The following is a 22,136-nucleotide window of genomic DNA, read 5'->3' on the forward strand; positions in this document are numbered from 1 at the left end:
AAAAAGCCGGCTACAAGACTTAATCGTAGAAACAGTTTCGAGTGACTACAAAAATACAGCTTCGGTAATTTCTTATCTACTGAAATAGGCCTTTCAACCAGAATCAAAAGAGGCCGGCGTTAGAGTTTCTTTTGCTATAAGAAGGGTATGTTCTTGTACATGGTTCACCACCATTTCCAGCTTTAAGCTACTGTTCTCTTGCTTTTATACCACTTGCTATTGTGGTTTTCGTATTGTATATCATGAGACTTGCTCAAATTCTCTCTCTTTTCTTGTTTATTAGATTTGCTCTGGTGCATGGAGTCACCAGCAATGCCAAGGCAAGTAGAAAGATCAAAGAGAAACTTAAATGTATGAGACAGGGTTTTTCTCATGCCAATTCGGGTGGGTGGTCTGACACTGTTTTTTTCACCCTTTTTGGTTGATTTGCAGCATTACATTGTTTACATGGGGAAACACTCTCATCCCAACTTGGAATCTGTTATCAGAGCTAACCATGAGATGCTTGCTTCAGTTACTGGAAGGCATGCACTAAGCAATTACATATTGTCATCTGTTGATGATTGGTTCAGAAATTAATCGTTTGTTTAGATTGTTAATTTTCAGTAATGAACGTCCAAACCACTTATTCACAGATACTATGTCATGTTGTAATGACAAATCAAAGTTTTTGCTACATCTTTTTTCAGTTTGGAAGGGGCGAAGGAAGCTGCACTTCACCATTACAGTAAAAGCTTCAGAGGTTTCTCAGCCATGCTTACACCAGAACAAGCTAAAAAATTTGCAGGTATTGTTTTGCAATTGTAATTTCATTTTGAGAATCCACAAAAGAGAAACACAGCCGAAAAATCATGGTTCTTGTCCACGTTTACACATGTAAGAAAGCAGTCTTGCTATGCAGTTCATTTTCAGAGTCCATAGCAATCAGAAAACACCGAGGATTATGCCATGTAAATTCTCACAAACTGCACTTGCACTGCAGAGAGCGACTGGGTTGTTTCTGTGTTCGAAAGCAGGACGAATAAGGTTCATACCACACGTACATGGGGTTTTCTAGGACTAGACTCCATTGAACAATATAGGCAGCTTCAGATGGAATTCTCATCCAACGTTATTGTTGGTGTCATCGACACTGGTAATGCTTTCTGTGCCTGCATGCTTACCTGATTCTTGCAATTTTCATAACTAACCCCCCATTTTCAAATTTATTCTTCAGGAATTTGGCCTGAATCAGAGAGCTTTAGCGATGAAGGATTGGGTCCTGTGCCTGGAAAATTCAAGGGAGAATGCGTACCCGGAGAACAGTTTGCATTGTCTAACTGCAATAGGTACGCTGACGTTTCTCAAAGTTGAACCCTTGTCTCATCATCTCATTAGTTTATAGCCATTTCGTTTTGCATTTTAGCCACACAATTTACCCGGTACGGTTAGAATTTAAATGATATGTAATTCGCATCAATGAAGCTATAAGCATCACACAACATAAATCAGCACAGAATAATCGCAAGTCCAATGATATTCACCTTGTAATTTTCAGGAAAATCATAGGTGCAAGGTTCTATTTCAAGGGGTTTGAAGCAAAATATGGGCCTCTTGAATCTCTCAACAGCTCTTTCTTCCGGTCAGCTCGAGACAGTGATGGTCATGGAACCCACACTGCCTCAACCATTGCAGGATCAGTTGTAGCAAATGCAAGCTTATTTGGCATGGCCAGAGGCACTGCAAGAGGTGGTGCACCTGGTGCCAGGCTTGCAATCTACAAAGCTTGTTGGTTTAACCTTTGTACTGATGCTGATATTCTTTCTGCTATGGATGATGCTATTAGTGATGGTGTTGATATCCTCTCTCTTTCCTTTGGCCCTGATCCACCGCAACCTTCATACTTTGAAGATGCAACCTCGATTGGAGCTTTCCATGCATTCGAAAATGGAGTTCTGGTTTCTGCCTCAGCTGGAAACTCCATTTTTCCAGGTACTGCAACCAATGTTGCTCCTTGGATCCTCACAGTTGCCGCAAGTTCTGTGGACAGGGTATTCTACTCCAATATACTTCTCGGAAATTCCAAGGTCTTGAAGGTAATATTTTGAAAATAATTTGTACTCATGGTCACCTAGTGCAACTCCTAGACCGCCCCACCACTCCAAAAAAAAAAAAAAAAAAAAACACCAGAAGGAAAAAAAAAGCTGGAAACTGCATATAATGTTGATAGTTACCAGGGATTTTATGCTCTCAGGGTTTCTCTTTAAACCCTCTGAAAATGGAAACCTCATATGGTTTGATAGCGGGGAGTGCAGCAGCTGCCAAAGGAATTACACCAGAAAATGCTAGGTATGCCTAAAAGTTCAACTCTGCAGCATGATATATGGAACATGCTCGTGATCATCCTCTACCTTTGCGATTAAATTTTATAGGATCACTCAAGCTATACCAGCATTTTAGTATTCATGTCCTCTTGATTCATGCATATAAAGATGAAATACTGCAAAGCATTTAATCTCAAATCTCTATTCCGTGAATAATGGCATCGCCATAACAGCATCCTATGTATATTTAACATTTTCCAAGCGTAAATATCCAAAAAGATTCTATTTCCTCGTCTGGAATTTTATGAGAATGCATGCCATGCGATTGCTCAATAACCAAGATACTGGGAAAGCAATCCTTTGATTCATTGCTCAGAAAACCTTGGTTTACTTCCTCTTCCTTATCTGGTTATTTCGTCATCTTAGAAGACCACCATTCCCCTTCCCAAGACTAAATTGCAGGGGCTAGAAATTAGTACTTGGAGCAAGGCCCAGCAATAGGCATTAAGAAGATTGGCTTCTCAATATTCATGACACGAACCTGATCCATTTCTATTGGTTTCCAGCTTTTGCAAGAATAATACTCTAGATGCTACTTTAATTAAGGGGAAGATTGTGGTGTGCACAATTGAGACAGTAACCGAAAACCGACGAGAGAAAAGCATATTTATAAGACAAGGTGGTGGTGTAGGGATGATACTTATTGATCCATCTGCGAAAGAGGTTGGCTTCCAGTTTGTGCTCCCAGGCACTCTGATTGGTCAAGAAGAAGCTACAATGCTACAAAAATATATGGCGACTGAAAAGTGAGTACATTAAAAATTAAATGTGCACTGAATTACTATTCCGAAATTGGACGGTAGTGCTAACTGCTATTATTACAGGAATCCTGTTGCCAGAATCTACCCAACAATAACGGTTCTGAACACTAAACCTGCACCGGCAATGGCTGCATTTTCTTCCATGGGACCAAATGTTATAACTCCAGACATCATTAAAGTAACTCCAATAAAATTCTCAATACTGTTTTACACATGCCTTAATGTGATATTATCCCTGCTATTATTTGAACAAGTTCAATGAGGAAACTATTGTCCATAAGACTGCACCTCCTGATGCAAATTTCTTGCAGCCAGATATTACAGGACCTGGATTGAATATTCTGGCAGCATGGTCTCCTGTAGCGATAGAAGCCACAGCTGAACGGTCTGTCAACTACAACATTATCTCTGGAACCTCCATGTCTTGTCCTCATATTTCTGCAGTTGCTGCAATCATAAAATCTACCCAAACTTCATGGAGTCCAGCAGCCATAAAGTCTGCAATAATGACAACAGGTTAACAGTTTCTGCAATGAATATTATTACAATACTTGGTTCATGCTTCAAATAAACCCATTTTTCTGTCATGTTTTACATCTAAGACTTCATTTGCTGCTACAGCTACTGTCCTTGATAACACCGAACACCTGATTGGAAGAGAACCAACTGGCACCAAGACTACACCTTTTGATTATGGATCTGGACACATAAACCCAACAAAGGCACTGGAACCTGGTCTAATTTATGACTTCGATTCCAGTGACATCATCAATTTTCTTTGTAGTACAGGTGCAAGCCCTGCACAACTGAAAAACCTTACTGGGCACCCAACTTATTGCCAAAACTCTTCTATACCATCCTATAATTTAAATTATCCCTCAATTGGTGTGTCCAGCATGAATGGAAGTTTATCTGTTCATCGAACAGTTACATATTATGGTAAAGGTCAGACGGTTTATGCTGCATATATAGAGCATCCAGTTGGTGTTAGAGTTACAGTTACACCTTCAAAACTTTGCTTTACAAAGAATGGAGAGAAGATGTCCTTCAGGGTTGATTTCACCCCCCACAAGAACAGTAATGGAAGTTTTGTCTTTGGTGCTTTGACATGGAGCAATGACATTCATAATGTCAGAAGTCCTATAGGTCTCAATGTGATCTCCGTGTAGGGATAAGCTATTATTGTAACTTAGAATTTGAGTTCAATATAAGTTAAATTTTCTCCTGGATAATCCTCTCCATGGCCCATATATGTACCCAATTGTGAGCAATTAATATCCTACAATTTATGTTAACTATGACTTTGGGTTTCAAGTTTCTGTCTAAGAAATTCCTCATTAAGTTTACCTTCATGATTCGTAAGAAACATACTGTTTTGTAGCATATTATACGTAAAGATGCTGCATAAATCACTTGGTCCTTTCAAGGCTTCAGTTGAGAACCTTCCAACGTCAACAAACAGAAAGTAGCATTAAAACCTTTTCCCATCTGGAGTTGTTTGATGAACCATTTCTGAGATTCTATACTTGTTCCAAAAAATTGCATGTTAAATTAATTAGATATTTAGTACCAGGGTTTTGTTCACCTTCCATTTTGTAACAGAACCTGCACCTGGCCGTCGGATGACGTCTGCCTATCATTGTGGATCAGAAGGCATATTCAAACTTTGACAATCACAGGATGGTTTCCAAACTAATGAATTAATTTCTCTCAATATAACTTTATGCAAATGCAACAGAAACAAACTTTAGTCAGACTTTTCAAGCCCATGGCTTAATTCATAGTAGATGAAGTAGTGGTTTACACTAATGAATGAATAAACTGCAAATAGAAACAATACATTCACAATGACTAAAAGTAACAATCAGAAAAAAGAAACAAAGCACAAAAGCAACTCCAATAAATTGTCACGTACCTCATCAAAGGATATATTGACAGCAAAGTCAGAAACACATGCAACTATCACTTGCCTCTCTGATAAATGTGCCTATTGCTTGGTAATCCTTATTCCACCATGAACGATTGGTATGTAATAGGATTCAAATTTTTGGCCCAAGCACAAAAATAGGATCAAATTGTCATGCTTAGAACATGAGTTTTCAACTATTTTCCTGCACCTTGCACCTAGATGACAGGAGTAACCCTTTGGACGCTTCAGGCTTTGTTGATCAATTGTTACCAGTAGTCACCACAAGAACAGCTACCTGCTTGGAAGTGGTGGAACCGATTTGTATCCCTGACGACTATTTCTCTTCCTTCAATAAGTGATATTAACTTAATAACAGTGTGACAGTCTCCACACACTCTAAGGTTCTTAACAATCTGAAGAGCTGTTCCAGGAGGAGTGACGAGCAACCCAAAAGCAATTGCCAATCTCTCACTGTGTTGAGAAAGAATGGTTTCTTTGTGTTCATCGTCAATATCTTGAAGTACATAATTAGTATCAGGCTGATACCCCATGTCCTTTAGTCGAGTTTTTAACTCATCAAGTTTTGAATATATATGATCTGACATGGGATGAGAAAGGTCTCCAGCCAAGAACGAGTGAGTCTTGTTCTTAACTTCAATCCAGCTGTAGCCAGGCTCCTTTCTCACTTTTCTCTTCTCCATCAATTTCCTTACTTTTGTTCTTTCTTGCCAATTTCCTGTTGCAGCATAAATATTGGAAAGCAGAACATATGCAGCTGAGTCTTGTGGCTGAAGTGAAATAAGCTGTTCTGCAGCAAGTTTTCCCAGCTCTAAATTGTGATGAACGCGACAGGCAGACAAGAGAGTTCGCCACACAGTCGCACCAGCAGGGAATGGCATTCTGTTTATGATATCCATGGCCTTGTCAAGCAATCCAGCTCGGCTATATAGATCGACCATGCAAGAGTAGAGCTCCATTGTTGGTGACATGTGGTTTTTTACCATCATGTTGAAGTACTTTTCACCTTCATCCACTAATCCAGAATGAGTACAGGCAGAAATGACACCAATAAATGTTATATAATCCATTTCCACGTTTTGTCTTTGCATTTCTTCAAATACGATAAGAGCTTTATTTGCATGACCATGCTGTGCATAACCTGAGATCATTGAATTCCATGACACAGGGTCTCTTTCCGGCTGCCTCTTAAAAACTTGATATGCATTATCTATATTCCCTCTCTTAGCATACATGGTAACAAGAGCACTACTTACACATAAAGCTTCACTTAATTTCGATTTAATTGCCCATGCATGAAACTGCTTTCCCTGTCCTAATGGTGCTGTAGGTGCCGCACAGGCATTTAAGACACTGGAAAAGGTAAACTCATTAGGTTTAATCCCCTCCTTTGCCAGCTGGATAAATATTTTGCTAGCTCCCTCAGAGTCCCCTGTTTGAGCATAACCAGCTAACATTGCTGACCATGCCACAATGTCCCTCTCATCAATTAGTTCAAAAACTTTTGCTGCTTCCTCAATATTTCCCAACTTAACATAAGCATCTAAAATAGCAGTTCCAACAGTAGGCGACTTGTCATAATTAGCTTTGATTACTTGCGCATGTATTTGGAAAGGAGAAACAGCAGGTTGAGCTGCAAGGATGGTAGAATAAGTAAAATGGTTTGGTCTAACACCTTCCTTGTTCATTAAGCTAAAAAGGTTAGCTGCCTGTTCTATTCCACCATTCTGCAGGTGCCCACTGATCATAGCCGTCCAAGATACAACATTTTGAGCTTCATGCATCGCTGAGAACAGCTTAAATGCATCATCCATTTCGCTACACTTGCTGTAAGCCACCATGAGTGCAGTCTTAATTTTAGGGTCAAAAGCAAAATCATCTTTCAAAATCCGACAATGAAGCTGCCTAGCAAAACTCAATTCCTTATGGTTAGCACATAACTTTATAAGAGGAGCAAAAGCCATCCTAGTAAGCTTAACACCGGCAAGCCTCATATGGTAAAATGTTTCAAAAGCTGCCAAATCAAGCCCATTTGTCACATAACCAGCAATCATACAATTCCATGTCACCGCATTCTTGGTTTCCATGCCATCAAAAACAGCTCTAGCATCTTCATCCATCCCTGATTTCAGATACATATTTATCAAAGAATTGCACACAAAAATTGTTGTCTCAAAACCAAACTTTATAATCAAACTATGAACTTGAACACCCTTCTCTACCATCCCTTTATCCGCCAAAGCTCCAAGAACAGCCGCCAAAGTATATGCATTTGGCTTTATCCCTTCTATTTGCATTGTTACAAAAAGTTTCAAAACTTCCTCATTCATTCCATTCTGTGCGTAGCCTCCAAGCAATGAAGTCCAAGAAACCACATTTCTTTCCCCCATATGATCAAAAACTCGCCTTCCATCTTTCACATTCTCTGTTTTCATATACATATCAACAAGAGAAGTACCTACACTTACATTCCCAAGTAACCCAAGTTTCAAACATTGGCAATGAACTTGTCTTCCAGCTATCTCATTAAACATGCATCCACAGACCTTGAAAACACAGGAAAACGTCGACGCATCGACCGGTAAACCAAAACAATGAATACCCAGAAAGAGATTTAAAGCTTCCTTGTTGTTGTTATTGCGAGAGTACTCAAAAAGCAAGCCATTGTATTGGGCAAGGTCTGGTTGAGGACTTTTCTCAAACAGGTGAGGAATTTGAGGTAAAGTAGCAGATTTTGCATAAAGCTTTGAACTTTGACGATTCAATGCATTGGTTTGGAGATGCGAGAGAGATTTGTAGAATGGGTTGTCGAGAGTTTTGAGAGAATGTTTTGTTTGAGTTTTTGTCAGAGCTCCTAAAGAGATGCCTATGGTCATGCTACTGTGTTTGATGATTAGCTGTAGTAAACAAGTTATGAGGAAGTACTTTTATCTTATTTATACAATGAATATTTTTTTGGTCAGATGTTATTTATAGAAGGTTAGTAAACCCGCATCCCCCCCCCCCCCCCCCCCTACCCCCCCCAAAAAAAAAAAAAAAAACTGTTAATGCCTAATGGTGGGCCATTGGAAAATTACAAACTTTTGTTAAATGCCAAATATCTAATAGTATTTTAGATTTTTGGTGTGCATAAAACATGAAAAACTTTATGTTTTTGTTGATGAAAGAGTGTTAAAAGTCAAACTTAAGATTCATATTCAAAGTCTTTACTCCTTCAGTCAAGTTCAAGTGACAATGTTTGTACTTCTAGGTTTTAAGTTGAAGTTCAAGAGACAGTTTTATGTTTGTGCTCTTAAGTTATATGTTTCACTGTACTTCTTGTGGTGTTAAAAGTTGGTATATGGTCTGGGACTCTGGGTTAATATTGTAAGTTGAATATAAAACCCAATCCCCATTGAAAAAGGAAAACAAAATTTGAGAAAAGCCAAGCTTACTAGTCACAGCTTACATTCTTATCCATCTTTTATTTATCTATTTATATTTGGGTTTCTGTCGTTTTCATACAAATTTAGTAAAGAAACCCACATCCATCTTTCTGTACTTTAGAGTTAAGGGTCACAAAGATTAATCCTTTATTTTTCTTTTTTCTTTTAAATACATTGTTCTCTGTTGCAGTCTTCCGTATCGAAGACCCTTCCTCACAATCTTCTAAGAAAGAATTTTGACCCTTAAAAAGGACCAAGTTTTATCCTTTTTTTGATCTCCTCTTGTCTAGGGTTCTTTTTTTATTAACCTTTTGCCTTCTTTGGAATCGATATTAGGGCTTTTCTTCTCAACCCTCACCCCAACAAAAAAACCCCTTAATTAGCAATTTTTTAGTTAAGTTTTAGAATAAGCTTAGGTGAAATAACATATTCTTTCTTTCTTTTTTTTTTTAAAAAAGCTTTCTGTCTCTGTTTTCTCTTTCCATTAACCACACTTCGAACTTTGCTTCTTCTTCACTCCTAAACTCTCCAAAACCCTAAATTTTCATATTTTCCTTTCCGGGTTCTTAAGAATCAAGGTAAAGCTTCCTTTTTTTTTTCTGGGTTTTGGTCAATATTCGCTATTGGTATTTTTTTTTTGTTGGGTTTTAGCTGCTAAAAACCCATTAGCTTTAATTTTGGTTATAAGTTGTGGGTTGAATTTTTGTTTTTGGTTGAAAAGCTATGAAGTTTATTAGTCATTGTTTGAGTTTTCACCTAACATAGTAGAAAAAGAAGCAGAATTTGAAAGGGTTTTGTGGAGTAAAAAAAGAAGAGAAAGATGATTGCTGAGAAACCAAGTTGGGTTAGGCACGAGGGAATGCAGATATTCTCCATTGATGTTCAGCCTGGTGGTCTTAGGTTTGCTACCGGTGGGGGTGACCACAAGGTAAAACTTTCCTTCTTAGTATTTTTTACTTTATCTTTTGGCCACTAATTGACACACCATCTTCAAGGAAGTCATAAGTTAGGTTTGCCTTTGAAATGCTGCTAATTGGCTTTGCTAATAGAATCTTTCTCATCCTCTTTCCATCATTTGGCTGTTAAGAAAACTTGGGAACTTGAGGAATTACTACTACTTAGGATCTTGTAAAACTGAGAACCATATAGGGAATTCAGATCTTTGTACAGAATATATTTTCTCAGAAGTGATGTTCATGCTTTCACGCTTCAAATATGATTAGTCATTATGAGTCTTTCCTTTTTCCCTTTTTGTTTGTTTTGAGTTATTCACATTCCTCAGTAACTTGTAATTTTCCCAAAAGTGTTACTGCTTTTGTAACTGTAGTGTAATTAAATTTTGCGAAAATCATACAAAAATAATGTCTTTTTACTAGGACCATAATTTATTTCATGGAATAAAGTTCAACTGGTATTAGTAAAATGTACCAAATTGTGGATTGATTTGATTTCTCAGTTCTAGTTTTAAGACCTTTTCACAGTTTATGATCTGAAGGTTTATAATTCAATATTTTTATTAATTTGTAATCTAAATTTGGGTCATATCTCCTGATCCTTATTATATGGAGGCATTTTATGACCCTAGATTATCTAAGTATGCTGACAAACAGCATCTTCTATTAGCGTATATGTAAAGTGGTACATTATTATTATTTTTCTTAAATGTCATTTTTTTTGGATCGTTTAAATGCAGGTACGAATCTGGAACATGAAATCTGTTGGCAGGGACTTGGAAAATGATGAATCTACACAAAGGCTTCTTGCAACCTTGCGTGATCACTTTGGGTCTGTCAACTGTGTTAGGTGGGCTAAGCATGGTAGATTTGTTGCATCAGGGTCTGATGATCAAGTGATTTTAATTCATGAGAGAAAGCCTGGTTCTGGGACCACTGAGTTTGGCAGTGGAGAGCCCCCAGATGTTGAAAATTGGAAAGTTGCAATGACTTTGAGGGGACACACTGCAGATGTGGTAATGATATTATTTTTCATGTTGGGACATATAGCCACTGATAAGAGCTCAAAACTTTGTCCTGTAGTTAGTTTTGTTGTGCTTCTTGCATATTGATTGATTTTTCAGTTTTGAAATATCATCTCATTTTATCTTGAAGCTCACTTTTGCAGCATATTTTTCTTTCTTCACATTTGCTAATGCCTACTTCTGTAATGTCATTTGCAGCCACCTTAATTTAACATTGTAGTTTCTAATGAGCACTGGATATCATCTAACTGGGAGGTTTCTTTTATTCTACGCTTGAAGTAGGTGGATCTCAATTGGTCTCCTGATGACTCAATACTGGCTAGTGGGAGTTTGGACAACACCATCCACATATGGAATATGAGCAATGGCATCTGCACAGCTGTGCTCAGGGGTCATTCCAGTCTTGTTAAAGGAGTTGCCTGGGATCCCATTGGGTCCTTCATAGCAAGTCAATCTGATGACAAGACAGTCATAATATGGCGAACAAGTGACTGGAGTCTTGCTCACAGAACAGAGGGCCACTGGGCAAAATCTGTATGTTTATCTATGTTGATGGAATTTTCTTTGGTCTTAAATTCTGTTTCATTTTCTGATGTGAAACATGTTCTTTTCAGCTGGGATCTACGTTTTTCAGGCGGCTTGGATGGTCACCTTGTGGCCATTTCATAACTACCACTCATGGTTTCCAAAAGCCAAGACATTCTGCACCTGTTCTAGAGAGAGGGGAATGGGCTGCCACCTTTGACTTCTTAGGTCACAATGCCCCAGTTATTGTAGTGAAGTTTAATCACTCAATGTTTAGAAGGAATCTTGCCAATTCACAGGAAGCGAAAGCCACACCTGTTGGCTGGGCAAATGGAGCTGCTAAGATTGGGGGGAAAGAATCACAACCATATAATGTAATTGCCATTGGGAGTCAGGACCGCACTATAACTGTGTGGACAACTGCAAGCCCTCGCCCTCTCTTTGTGGCCAAGCATTTCTTTGGTCAAAGTGTTGTGGATTTATCCTGGTAAATTTTTCATTTTTGTGAAAGATACATTTATTCTGTCATTGATTGTACATTTGTTTGCATTGTAGTATCCCTTTTTTCCTCATGCGTGTTTTCTTTATTTCTTAATAGTAATTTCCTTTCATACTCAGGAGCCCTGATGGCTATTCTCTCTTTGCCTGTTCATTGGATGGGACAGTGGCTACTTTCCATTTTGAAGTGAAAGAACTTGGCCACAGGCTAAGTGATGCTGAACTTGATGAGTTAAAGAGAAGTCGTTATGGTGATGTAAGAGGTCGACAGGCAAATTTAGCGGAAAGCCCAGCACAGTTATTGCTTGAAGCTGCTTCAGCCAAGCAAACCACTAGCAAAAAAGTAGCTTTGGATGTTCAGCAAAACCTTAAATCTTCTGTTGAGTTGGGGGTCACAAACAAAAATTCTGAACCTCAGAATAATGATGGGAAGAAGAGCAGGGCTGCTGCTAGTGATGGATCGAATAAAGCGGTGAGTGCTGCCCGAATTTCTAGTCCTGTGAAACAAAGAGAATATAGACGCCCTGATGGTAGAAAGAGGATCATTCCGGAAGCAGTTGGTGTGCCTACTCAGGAGGAAATTATTTCTGGCAGTGCTCAGTCTCAAGTACTAGACTTCCCTGTTATATCTTCTGATCATGGAAAGAATGATAATGGAGTGGTTCCTACTGATGGTACTGTGAGAGAAGTGTCTGTCAGGGGAACCATTGGCAGAAGCTCTGACTTGAAGGAGCGCTCAGGGTTCACTGCCAGGGCTACTGTTACTGACAGCCTGGTTATTGAGAAAGTTCCCGTCTCTGCTGGCCAAGATCATAGCATCAATGTAGAACAGTCCGGAAGCATGAAGCCTTCAGGTTCCACTGCTTCCTCTACCACATCTCTTTCAATCAGGGTATTTGACAAGAAAGAAGGTGAGGATATGACTCCAGTTTGCTTGGAAGCTCGCCCTAGGGAGCATGCTGTGAATGACATTATTGGTGTGGGAAATGCATGTATGATGAAAGAAACAGAAATTCTTTGCACAAGAGGGGCTCAAACTCTTTGGGCTGATCGTATCTCGGGAAAAGTCTCTGTTTTAGCTGGAAATGCAAACTTCTGGGCTGTTGGATGTGAAGATGGGTGTCTACAGGTAAGCGAGAACACTCTCTTCTAGCCCAGGAAGAATGTATACTCCTTTATCCTGTCACAACTGTTCTGGACACAGTCATTGGACAATAACTATTGGAATTTCCATTGAGCAATTATAAGATTTGTTTATCTTCTTGTGTAGTATCTTGCTCTGCTATCTCAGTTTCATGGTTTTCCAGCATTTTTTATTTATTTTCTCCTGTCTCGGGGAGGGACTAGGGAGAGAGAGAGGGGGGGTGTTACTGTAGTTCTGTGTGGGTATTAGACTAGGGCCTTGCGTGTGTTTGTATGATATTGTGCCTGGTAAATCACACAGTGAGATTTCATAAATTGTTTTGAAAATTGTACCTTATTTTTTTGAAGGTTTATACAAAGTGTGGAAGGCGTGCATTGCCGACGATGATGATGGGATCTGCAGCAACTTTTATAGATTGTGATGAGAGTTGGAAATTGTTATTGGTCACAAGGAAAGGATCTTTGTATTTATGGGATCTCTTTAATAGGAACTGTCTCCTCCATGATTCGTTGGCATCTCTAATCTCTTTGGATCTTAGCTCGTCTGTGAAAGGTACATGTACTCGATATGTTTTAAGCCTTTGTGCGATCTTAGAAGACTATTCTTTTGTAGTTGTAGGTTGACAGCTCATAATATCATGTTCATGTGCAATGTTACACATATTTCCTGACATTTGTATAACTCTTTTCAGGCACAATCAAAGTTATATCTGCTAAGTTATCAAAATCTGGTTCTCCTCTGGTTGTTTTGGCTACTCGGCATGCATTTCTCTTTGACATGAGTCTCATGTGTTGGCTGAGGGTTGCAGATGACTGCTTCCCTGCATCAAATTTTGCAAGTTCTTGGAATTTGGGTTCAATTCAAACTGGTGAGCTGGCTGCACTGCAGGTGGATGTGAGGAAATATTTGGCCAGAAAGCCAGGCTGGAGCAGGTTTGTTTGTTAATATTTTGCCCAAATACTGTAGCCATATCAGATTTTATACAGAGTATATGTATCTTATTCTGTAGCATGAAATTCAATAATACTTGTCTCTTTCTAAAGTTCCTTTTGACACAGTAGTTGCTAAAGTTATAATTTGAATAAATTCCAGTTTTTAATTATTTTAAGAAGCTTGTTTTACTGTATGGGTCCGAGAATTTCACCAGCGATCATGTGTTGCAACAGGGTAACTGATGATGGAGTGCAGACACGTGCTCATTTGGAAGCTCAGTTGGCATCGTCTTTGGCTTTGAAATCCCCTAATGAATATCGCCAGAGCCTTCTTTCCTACATACGCTTCCTAGCAAGGTTTGTCTTTCTTCCGTATCTAATGCATTTATGAGTGATGATAGCAGAAAAAACATGGTTGGCTTCCTAGTGTTGGCCTATGATCTTGTTGTTACTTATAACGCAGAGTTTGTGTTCATAGTGCAGAGTAATAGAACTGTGGCATCTATGTATTTTTGCAGATTAATGTTCTCTCTTGCTTATGGAAGTATAATAATAAATCATTGACAAACTATACATGCTCTTGTGTTTGCAGAGAAACAGACGAGTCTCGTTTGCGGGAAATCTGTGAAAGTTTTCTTGGGCCACCAACTGGGATGGCTTCGGATTCCAAGAACCCTGCTTGGGATCCCTATGTGCTTGTAAGTCTTTCATCCCAACCCCTTGGAAATACCTTACATACTCCATGGATGTTAGTGCATCTATTTTCATCATATCCTAGAATATTTGAGGAGAGTCACTCCTCTGAAAATACATTATCTGAGCTGCTTTGCAGATTATGTTTTCTTCTAATATTTTAACTGTTTTTGTTCGATTAATTTTAAAATCTTTCTTGATGGTCAATGTCCTCATAAGGTAAGAAATATTGTTTAAAAAAATTGTTTGGTTAATTTTTATTGCCAATGAAAGCACCTCTATCCTTGTGGTTCCCATTGCCAGAGGACAAAACCGGCCAGGGCTTTTTGGTTTGTTTTCTGGCTTGTACAAGTCTAACCACATATCCTTTCTTATTGGCATGGACGCTGGCATCTGACCTCCTAGTTAGCTACTTGTTTCCCTAGGGCTTTGAAATATTTTAAGCAATTCTTTCCCTTAAGCTATCTGGATCTTTGCAGGGAATGAGAAAGCACAAACTTTTAAGAGAAGACATTCTTCCTGCAATGGCTTCAAATAGAAAAGTCCAGCGTTTGCTTAACGAGTTCATGGATCTCCTCTCAGAGTATGGAAGTGTTGAAAACAATTTAGATAAAAAAAATCAATCTCTGCCAACTACATCTCAGCCAGTGGTATATCTGATGGACTCTACCCCATCCGAAGCGGGTCAAACAAATTCTGCCATGCTGGCAACAGATAAGAAGGAAAATCCTTCCCTTGGTACAGATCAAATGGATTGTGCTCCATCACTGACAGATCAAGTAAACTCGGGCACCCCATCAACTGATCAAGTAAATGAGGCTCCAATATCAGAAGACGCTGGTTCATGATGATGAACTCTTCAATAATGCATACTAACTAATGGTGTTCGACTTAGAACAGGGGAGTGCACAGATACATCTTTTACATGCTGGTTAACATTTTGCCACCTTCAGCTTAGCCCTTGAGAAGGCAGCCTCCTCTGTATACAGAGCTTCTCATTTTGGTGGACCATCTTAGGTATCTTTTTTTTTTTTTTTTTTTCTCCCAGAAGTCTTCTCTGTGCATGTAACTTTAGAATCTCACTTGTTAGTTGAAAGTTATTTTGTCTCTCACCACTGATAGAAATCATTCTCTTGTACAATTACGCATGATAGTTAATCAAATCCTGTCTTCCAGGTGTTCCTGTTGTGCAGATGTTTGGTAATTTGTTCTGTGCATTGCTATTACATTCATTCCAATACGAATGGCACTTTATATTCCGCCCAACAAGCTCAACTATGATCAGTGTTAATTAGGAATTAAACATAAAAGCATCCGAGCAATTGCTTCAATGGCATCTAAGGGCCAAGTTCTGGCCTTGAAATCGCAGTCCATGTCTCACCCAAATATTATTAGGCCTAAAAGTTTGGTCCAAGCCTGACCCAACATAAAAGCAACTAATGTCAAAATATACTTAATTGCCGCGTTTTCTTCGAGTATTACTATTCCAACTCAATTGGGTTAGGTTTGTTTGCCTTTGTGACTGTCGTTTTCAGCTCTCGACAGCTTTTTCAAGACTGAGTTGTTAAAGCCAATTAAGTCCACATTCGTACTTCTTCATTTCTTCTTCTTGGTTTCTAAATTACAAACGATACTTCATTTTATAATGATACATTTCGACTAAATTTGGAGGAATTGGAGCAATTTGATGATACAACTATATGTTTGCCAATAGGAAGGATAAACTAAACTTGTTAAGCAAGAAAACAATGGCTTATAGGTTGCTTGGACCCCATGAGCAATTGACTATGAATTATTTGAATGTAAAAGTTAGATACAATTCTCCTTTGATGCCATGAATAATGCTTAGATTCAAGTGTGAAATGAGCTAAAAGTCCAAATACTTAGGAATTGCAAACAAAATAAAGAAGAAGAAGAAAAAAAAGGTCTTCGTTTGACAGCGGAAAAGAGTAGGAATACTTGCATGGCTTTTTCTCCATTTATAAATCATGACCCATATTGGAAGAAATTGACTTAAGGTTGAGCTTCCTCAGGGCTCGATCGCAGAATACCAATTACTTAATCTCAGACGAACAAAAAGTTGGACATATAGATAGACGTGCTTGGTCTTTCTAAATCAGTTTTCTTGTCCTTCCTCTTGTCAACAAAATCTCAAATGCAAAGCCGAAAAAGATTGGTTTGTTTAAAAAACTAAACATATATCAAATTATAAACCTTTAATATGCTTAAATTCATCATTGATATGAATATATAATTACTATTAGTCTTCATGTCAGGACATGGTATACCATACTCTATGTCGACACCTCAGATTAATATCAATGAAAGGTCATCGTCATATTCAAACCCAAGAATTAATACCTATTAATTATTTCCAGGCAGATAACTTACCAATTAAATCAATCCTGATCATTAGTGATTATTTAATTACCTTCTTGACAGCAACCTTATACAAAGTAAAATTTGATCAGCCCATTGTGATATTAGTTGACTAATTTCAAACCCATTTTGCAGCAGACACTTTTTTTTTTTTATTAATCAGGGTGAATAAAAAATTTCCCATTCTTGTAGTTGGTGAAAAAAAAAAAAAAATCAAAGACATGCATGCATATGCATGATGACCTACCTTCCTAAAATAGTTCCTTAATTTGGAGGGAAAGGTGTATGGATCCTTCAAAAGATGAACCACTTTCTTTCTTTCTTTTTTTTTTTTTTTTTTTTTTATAGAAATCTTATTACAGTTGTTCTTCTTTTAAAGATTTGGATAGTTAAATTTATTGTTGGCATTGTATCCTACCAAAACATCCGGATATTGCTCACCTAATTCTATTGCATGTGCTAGAAACGTTTCAAGTCAAATGGTGCAACCAAAATCGTGTCTTCGTGGCTTCCTGTATCATACAATATATGTTTTCAAACCATTACATAATTCATTGTTACACTGTTTTCTTTTTCATTTTTCTTTAAGAATGAAATATACGTATAAGTAAGGTACAATGTATTTCTGCACGGATAACTAGTGTAGACTTGATTGTATAAGACAAAAATAAAGTAGAATTATTATGGGAACATGCTACCACATGCTGCTAGCTTCTTTGACCCATATTCATAACATGATTAATAGTAGTAGCAATTATTTGGGGTGTCCATAACTTATATTATGCCCACGAATCTATATGTAGGGGACCTTCAACTACTCTTTATCTTTATAAATTTTTTCTCACCCCCAATGCACAGGCAATGTAAATGTGACCATTGTAGCCTTTTCTTCTTTCTTTAGCCTTAAGCCTTAGTGCATATTTCTACATCTCCTAAATCTGTTCTTGATTGTAACCATCTAATGATTTTCTCAATTTAAATAATTGCATTACTTCTCATGTTAATTTGACATTAATCAACAATGTTTTTTTATCCAAAGTTAAATATTTTTGACATAATATTTTAAAAAGTTTTTAAATAAATTATTTTAAAAAATTTAAATAAAGTTTTATTCTTTTATTGCATTCAATTAAGTTTTTATATTTTTATTTTATATCAAATAAGTTTTTATGAGTAACAGTTGATTAACCGTAAATAATAAAAATTTCATTTGTCATTTTTATGCCATATGGTGCTGACATGATTTTAACATGGAGGGTGAAATGTCACGTAATCATATCATTGTATCACATCAGTATGTTACGTCATCATATACTACGACATATCAGTATATTATGTCAGTATTATATAACATAAAATGATAAGTAACGTTTTGATTAATAATAGTTAATTAATGTAGGTTAGTTATAATAATCTATTTGGTTCAAAATAAAAATATAATAACTTAATTAAACGTAATAAAAATTTATTTTAATTTTTTTAAATAATTTAAAAGCTTATTTAAGTATTAAGTGCCTGTTTGGTCTAGTTTTTTTTCAACTTATCTATCTCTTAAAAGTAAAAACCAAGTCAAATAGGATTTTGAGAAGTTCTTAAAAAAATAATTTTTTAAAAAGAAAATCTAAAAAAAAAAAAGAGTTTGAGGAAAAGCTATAATAGAGAAACTTTTTCTTTTCTTCTTTTAAAAACTCGATAACTTTTCAAAAAAATTTTTTTTTGTTCCAAAAATATCTTCATCTGTTAAAAATAATCTCAACATTACCTTCTCAAAAAATAAAATTAACTTTTTTTTATTACGAACAAAAGAATTCGTGATTAATAGGAAGATATTTATTAAATAATTTTAATCAAAATTAAAATTTATATAAGTTGTTTCGTTAAACAGCTTATTTATAAAAAATAATAAAAAATAATTTATCAAATAATTTTAACTTAATTTAAAAATTATTTTTTTTAATAAAAATTTTGTAATAAATTTTAAACTAAAAAAAAAATTAGACCAAATAGATTCAAGACTGACTTTGCGACGCCTTTTGTTATCCTCGGTATATTGTAATTCCAAAATTTTCGCTTCTCAAACGCATTCTTAATTTTGTTTAAAGTAAAAAGGGATTTATACACATTATATATTATTTCGTACCTCCAACTTTTAGCAGCGCTTTGCCTTCCCATTAATTTATTGCTCGGCTCTTAAAGTTTCTTTTTCTTTGGCAGCCTTCCAAATAATCTTTATTTTATTCACACAGTAGGACATTTATGATTTTCATTTGCATGGTTGAAATCTCTGAGAGAGGAATTCAATGTTGTGGTCCAAAATAGCATTTAATTTTACAGCTATCTTATGTTGTACTGCACTCCCATGAGAGATCTCTTGAGTTATTTCAGTGCTAGATATTTTCAAATCTGTTTTTTCTTCTCATGATATAAAAAATCCTTTGTTTTCTTAAACCATAATGGGTAGTAAACTTACAAATTTCCCACAAAAAAAAGGTTGAGAATTTGAATTTCAAAGGTAAAAAGAGTAGTGTCCTCTTTGGTAAATAATTTTTACAGGAGATGAATGCTAGTTCTTTCAAATATGTCCAAACTCACTGTCCCTGACCCACAAACAAATAAGGCTCTGAGTAGTGAGCAGAGCTCAAGAGATAACTAGCTTTTGCCATTAGTTTTATTCAAATGAACTTCATAGTCTATTGATCATGAAATTTTCATTAACTTTTTATTTTTTATTTTATGTATGACAGATGCAATAGTAGAAATGAACTTGAAAAGGGGTAAATGAAGTGTGACTACCATCGAATTCTTATATATCTCCGATATAACATTTCTTCTCTAATAAGAAAGATAGTTATTGCACAATTGCATAAGACAATGAAATGAGCTTGCCACTTTCTCTTATATGCACCAAATTCTAACACCCTGTAATCATTTTAGAGCAATTAATTTAAAATGTAGTTGGCAAGCTTAATCTGGTACCTGGAAATATGTCTAAACTTTTCCCCTAGTACCAATTTCATGTTACTGCTCTGAAATTCATGGCATGTTTATATGAATAATAGGAAAATGGGTGAAGCTTTCCATATATATATATATATATATATATATATATATATATATATATATATGTGGGGGGTGGGGATTGCCACTGCTGCAATCTTACTTGAAGAAATTTCAATGCCACCTACATGTTTTCAGTGTGAGGTTGCTGGAGCACTGAACGTCTAGGGACTGTGTCTGACTGTCAACTGCCAACCATGACTGAGACTATATATTTTAAGGAACCAACAGTACTGCACCTAATTCAGTAGGAACCATAACTTTATCAATTTTAAAATTTTTTTTGTGACGGCTTGGTCGTTTCATTTAATAAACATTAGTGGGAGAGTGGTGATTATCAATTAAAAGCGAGATTAGACACATGCTAGAGGACTGTTAGTTGTAACAGAAGACAACTTTGTCGTATGTCATAAATTTCAAGTTATAATTTTTAAAGTTCAATTAATTGTTAAAAAAGAGTTAAGTTAATATGTCTGAGTTTTCAATCTAAAATCTGTTCGACTCTCTCACGATCGCATTATTTTATCAGTTAAAATTGTTAGGGTATGTTTGGTTCATGAAAATTTTATAGGAGAAAAAAATGAAAATTATGGATTTTAGTTTTTCATGTTTGGTTAAAAAGAAAAAATTTAACAAAAATTGAAAGGCAACGTTTGGTTCATGCTAAAATCAAAGAACAGAAAATGAAATTCATAAATTTTAATTTTTTGTGTTTAGTTAAGAGGATAAAATTTAAGGAAATTCTAATTGAGGAAAACTTCAAGGAAATATTGTAATATCTAATTTTTCCTCTCGATTTGCTTCGTGATGAGGCTGGTTGAATCAAACTCATTCTAAATCTGTTGATTATATTGATTCAAACTATACTAAATTGCTTGCTATTAGAGAACTATTGTTGTCTTTGTTACTTTTAAGTGGGTCAATTCTCACCGTTAATTGGAGAGCTTACTATTAGCGAGTCCTTCCTTTCTGCTGTTTGGCGATGGTTCTGAAATATGTGTTCTACTAGGCTCATAATGCTATCTGGGTGTGTATAGTAGGTGCATCTGATATAGAAAAGCAGCTTAGTTCGAGTTTCTTTACTTTGTTTATGCCCCTACGTTCTTTCTTAAGATTGATAAAAGTCATTGATACATTTGACTCTATGATTCAATAGAATCAAGGGTGAGATTGACATATCATGTATAAGCCTAGAGACTTGGAAACTCTTTCAGCTTTGAATCATCATCTAATCTTACTAATTTTAGAGTTTCCACAAACTCCATAACATGCTTTTATGCGTCCAGAGTCTTACCATTGAATTGTTGAACTTGAGACTAGTGTAGTCCTTAAGATATGGCTTAGCTACTAGATTGACTAGGTAAGGTAGTGTAAGATCAATTTCGAAAAGTTCAAGCTCTTATTCTTCTGATCAAGTAGCTTTCAGAGCTCATCTTTTGTCACAAAGCGTTGAGTATAATGATTGGTAGGATCACTGCAATAGAGGTTGTAGTTGACATAGCTATTGTAAGGGGATTGGTCATGTTAAGATTTTTAGTGACTACCACATCAATAATATTTTCTTCATTCCTCCATTCTCAGTTGTGTTTAAAAGCCAAGGGAGTGGCTCCAGTAAGTGCATTCTCATTACTATTAAGGTGCGCAAGTTGAGCTAAAGAAGTAGCAGTAGTAGAGAATACAAATTAGGATATGGTTTCTATCATTTGCTTATTGTTGTCCTCCAATGTTTGCATCCTCTTTTGAAAAACTTAGATCATTTTCAATAGGTCTGGAATGTAGGTGGGAATTGGTGCATCTTGGTTGCTAGTCGATTTGTCCATCTCTTCCAATAACACAAGGTTTTTCAAGCAAAATTTTACTTTAGTGCAAGCACTCTTCCCTTGGGGAGTCACCCAAATATAGAGAGGGTTCTTGTTATAGGAATAGGTAGTGTTACAAATAAGTAAAAGGATGTACTAGAGGCGATAAAGAGGAAGATTGGAGTAATTCTTGAAGTATTGAGTGTTATGACAGGTGGTAATGAACAAATGTAGAAAATAAGTAAGCGATATAGTATATGATGAGAATAGTAAGGATAAGGTATAGAGAATAGGTGAGTAGTATAGTAAGGATGAGAATAGGGCAAAGAGAAACTGAGTAGAAGAGAATTTGAGAGAGAATATTTAGAGAGAAAACATGAAATTCTATTTTCCTTTGCCAAGAAATCTTATTCTACCCAAATGAACTATCAAAGCTTTATATATGGAGCAAGAAAAAGCAATTATTCAATAACAAGTTTTAACGCACAAGATGAGTAATAGTATTAAAAAGCATCTTAATATACACAATAGGTAATGGTTACTGAAAGAGTTTTATTGTACTAATGGGTAACAATTACTTAAACCTATTATATTTTCGTTAAAGTAGTGAACTTTTCTAACAGAACTATTAATAGTGTAATGAGACTTGTTCTTG

At 36.3% G+C, this 22,136-nt stretch overlaps 3 protein-coding genes across 6 annotated transcripts; 2 read left to right on the forward strand and 1 right to left on the reverse strand.

Moving 5' to 3' along the window:
- Positions 1-242: 242 nt before the first annotated feature.
- Positions 243-4,293, forward strand: LOC18590344 (subtilisin-like serine-protease S). Its single transcript, XM_018126479.2, has 11 exons — positions 243-320; positions 433-524; positions 690-787; positions 983-1,135; positions 1,217-1,328; positions 1,538-2,075; positions 2,234-2,328; positions 2,870-3,109; positions 3,188-3,302; positions 3,436-3,640; positions 3,746-4,293. Exons 1-11 carry the CDS (start codon positions 243-245, stop codon positions 4,291-4,293), a joined length of 2,274 nt encoding a protein of 757 aa, XP_017981968.2.
- LOC18590345 (Tetratricopeptide repeat (TPR)-like superfamily protein) lies at positions 3,121-7,975 on the reverse strand. 3 transcript variants are annotated; one of them, XM_088809385.1, is made up of 3 exons: positions 5,040-7,975; positions 4,710-4,757; positions 3,121-3,622 (listed from the first exon to the last, which is right to left on the reverse strand). In XM_088809385.1, the coding sequence occupies exon 1, from the start codon at positions 7,925-7,927 to the stop codon at positions 5,300-5,302; it is 2,628 nt and encodes an 875-aa protein (XP_088665511.1). In that variant the 5' UTR covers positions 7,928-7,975; the 3' UTR covers positions 3,121-3,622; positions 4,710-4,757; positions 5,040-5,299. The 3 variants fall into 3 exon arrangements, with proteins under 3 accessions (XP_088665511.1, XP_007015858.2, XP_017981967.2); XM_007015796.3 differs by lacking the exon at positions 4,710-4,757; XM_018126478.2 differs by having other exon boundaries at positions 3,121-4,757.
- A 652-nt stretch (positions 7,976-8,627) lies between these two features.
- Positions 8,628-15,440, forward strand: HIRA (histone chaperone HIRA-like protein). Of its 2 annotated transcripts, XM_018128058.2 has the most exons (10): positions 8,628-9,404; positions 10,170-10,445; positions 10,737-10,988; positions 11,069-11,466; positions 11,598-12,606; positions 12,969-13,173; positions 13,313-13,553; positions 13,788-13,910; positions 14,146-14,251; positions 14,726-15,440. In XM_018128058.2, the coding sequence occupies exons 1-10, from the start codon at positions 9,297-9,299 to the stop codon at positions 15,092-15,094; spliced, it is 3,087 nt and encodes a 1,028-aa protein (XP_017983547.1). In that variant the 5' UTR covers positions 8,628-9,296; the 3' UTR covers positions 15,095-15,440. The 2 variants fall into 2 exon arrangements, with proteins under 2 accessions (XP_017983547.1, XP_017983548.1); XM_018128059.2 differs by lacking the exon at positions 8,628-9,404 and having other exon boundaries at positions 10,305-10,445; positions 10,734-10,988.
- Positions 15,441-22,136: the final 6,696 nt, after the last annotated feature.

Source organism: Theobroma cacao, chromosome 9 (genome assembly GCF_053813885.1).
Source record: "Theobroma cacao isolate CCN51 chromosome 9, ASM5381388v1, whole genome shotgun sequence".
Taxonomy (NCBI): domain Eukaryota; kingdom Viridiplantae; phylum Streptophyta; class Magnoliopsida; order Malvales; family Malvaceae; genus Theobroma; species Theobroma cacao.

Excerpts from the sequence above, each read along its gene's own strand:
- LOC18590344 (XM_018126479.2), top strand. The coding sequence starts at position 243 with ATGAGACTTGCTCAAATTCTCTCTCTTTTCTTGTTTATTAGATTTGCT. Across the intron at positions 525-689 it reads CTTGCTTCAGTTACTGGAAG|TTTGGAAGGGGCGAAGGAAG; the intron begins GCATGCACTAAG and ends ATCTTTTTTCAG. Across the intron at positions 788-982 it reads ACAAGCTAAAAAATTTGCAG|AGAGCGACTGGGTTGTTTCT; the intron begins GTATTGTTTTGC and ends CTTGCACTGCAG.
- HIRA (XM_018128058.2), top strand. The coding sequence starts at position 9,297 with ATGATTGCTGAGAAACCAAGTTGGGTTAGGCACGAGGGAATGCAGATA. Across the intron at positions 9,405-10,169 it reads CCGGTGGGGGTGACCACAAG|GTACGAATCTGGAACATGAA; the intron begins GTAAAACTTTCC and ends GTTTAAATGCAG. Across the intron at positions 14,252-14,725 it reads CTTGGGATCCCTATGTGCTT|GGAATGAGAAAGCACAAACT; the intron begins GTAAGTCTTTCA and ends GGATCTTTGCAG.
- LOC18590345 (XM_007015796.3), bottom strand. The coding sequence starts at position 7,927 with ATGACCATAGGCATCTCTTTAGGAGCTCTGACAAAAACTCAAACAAAA.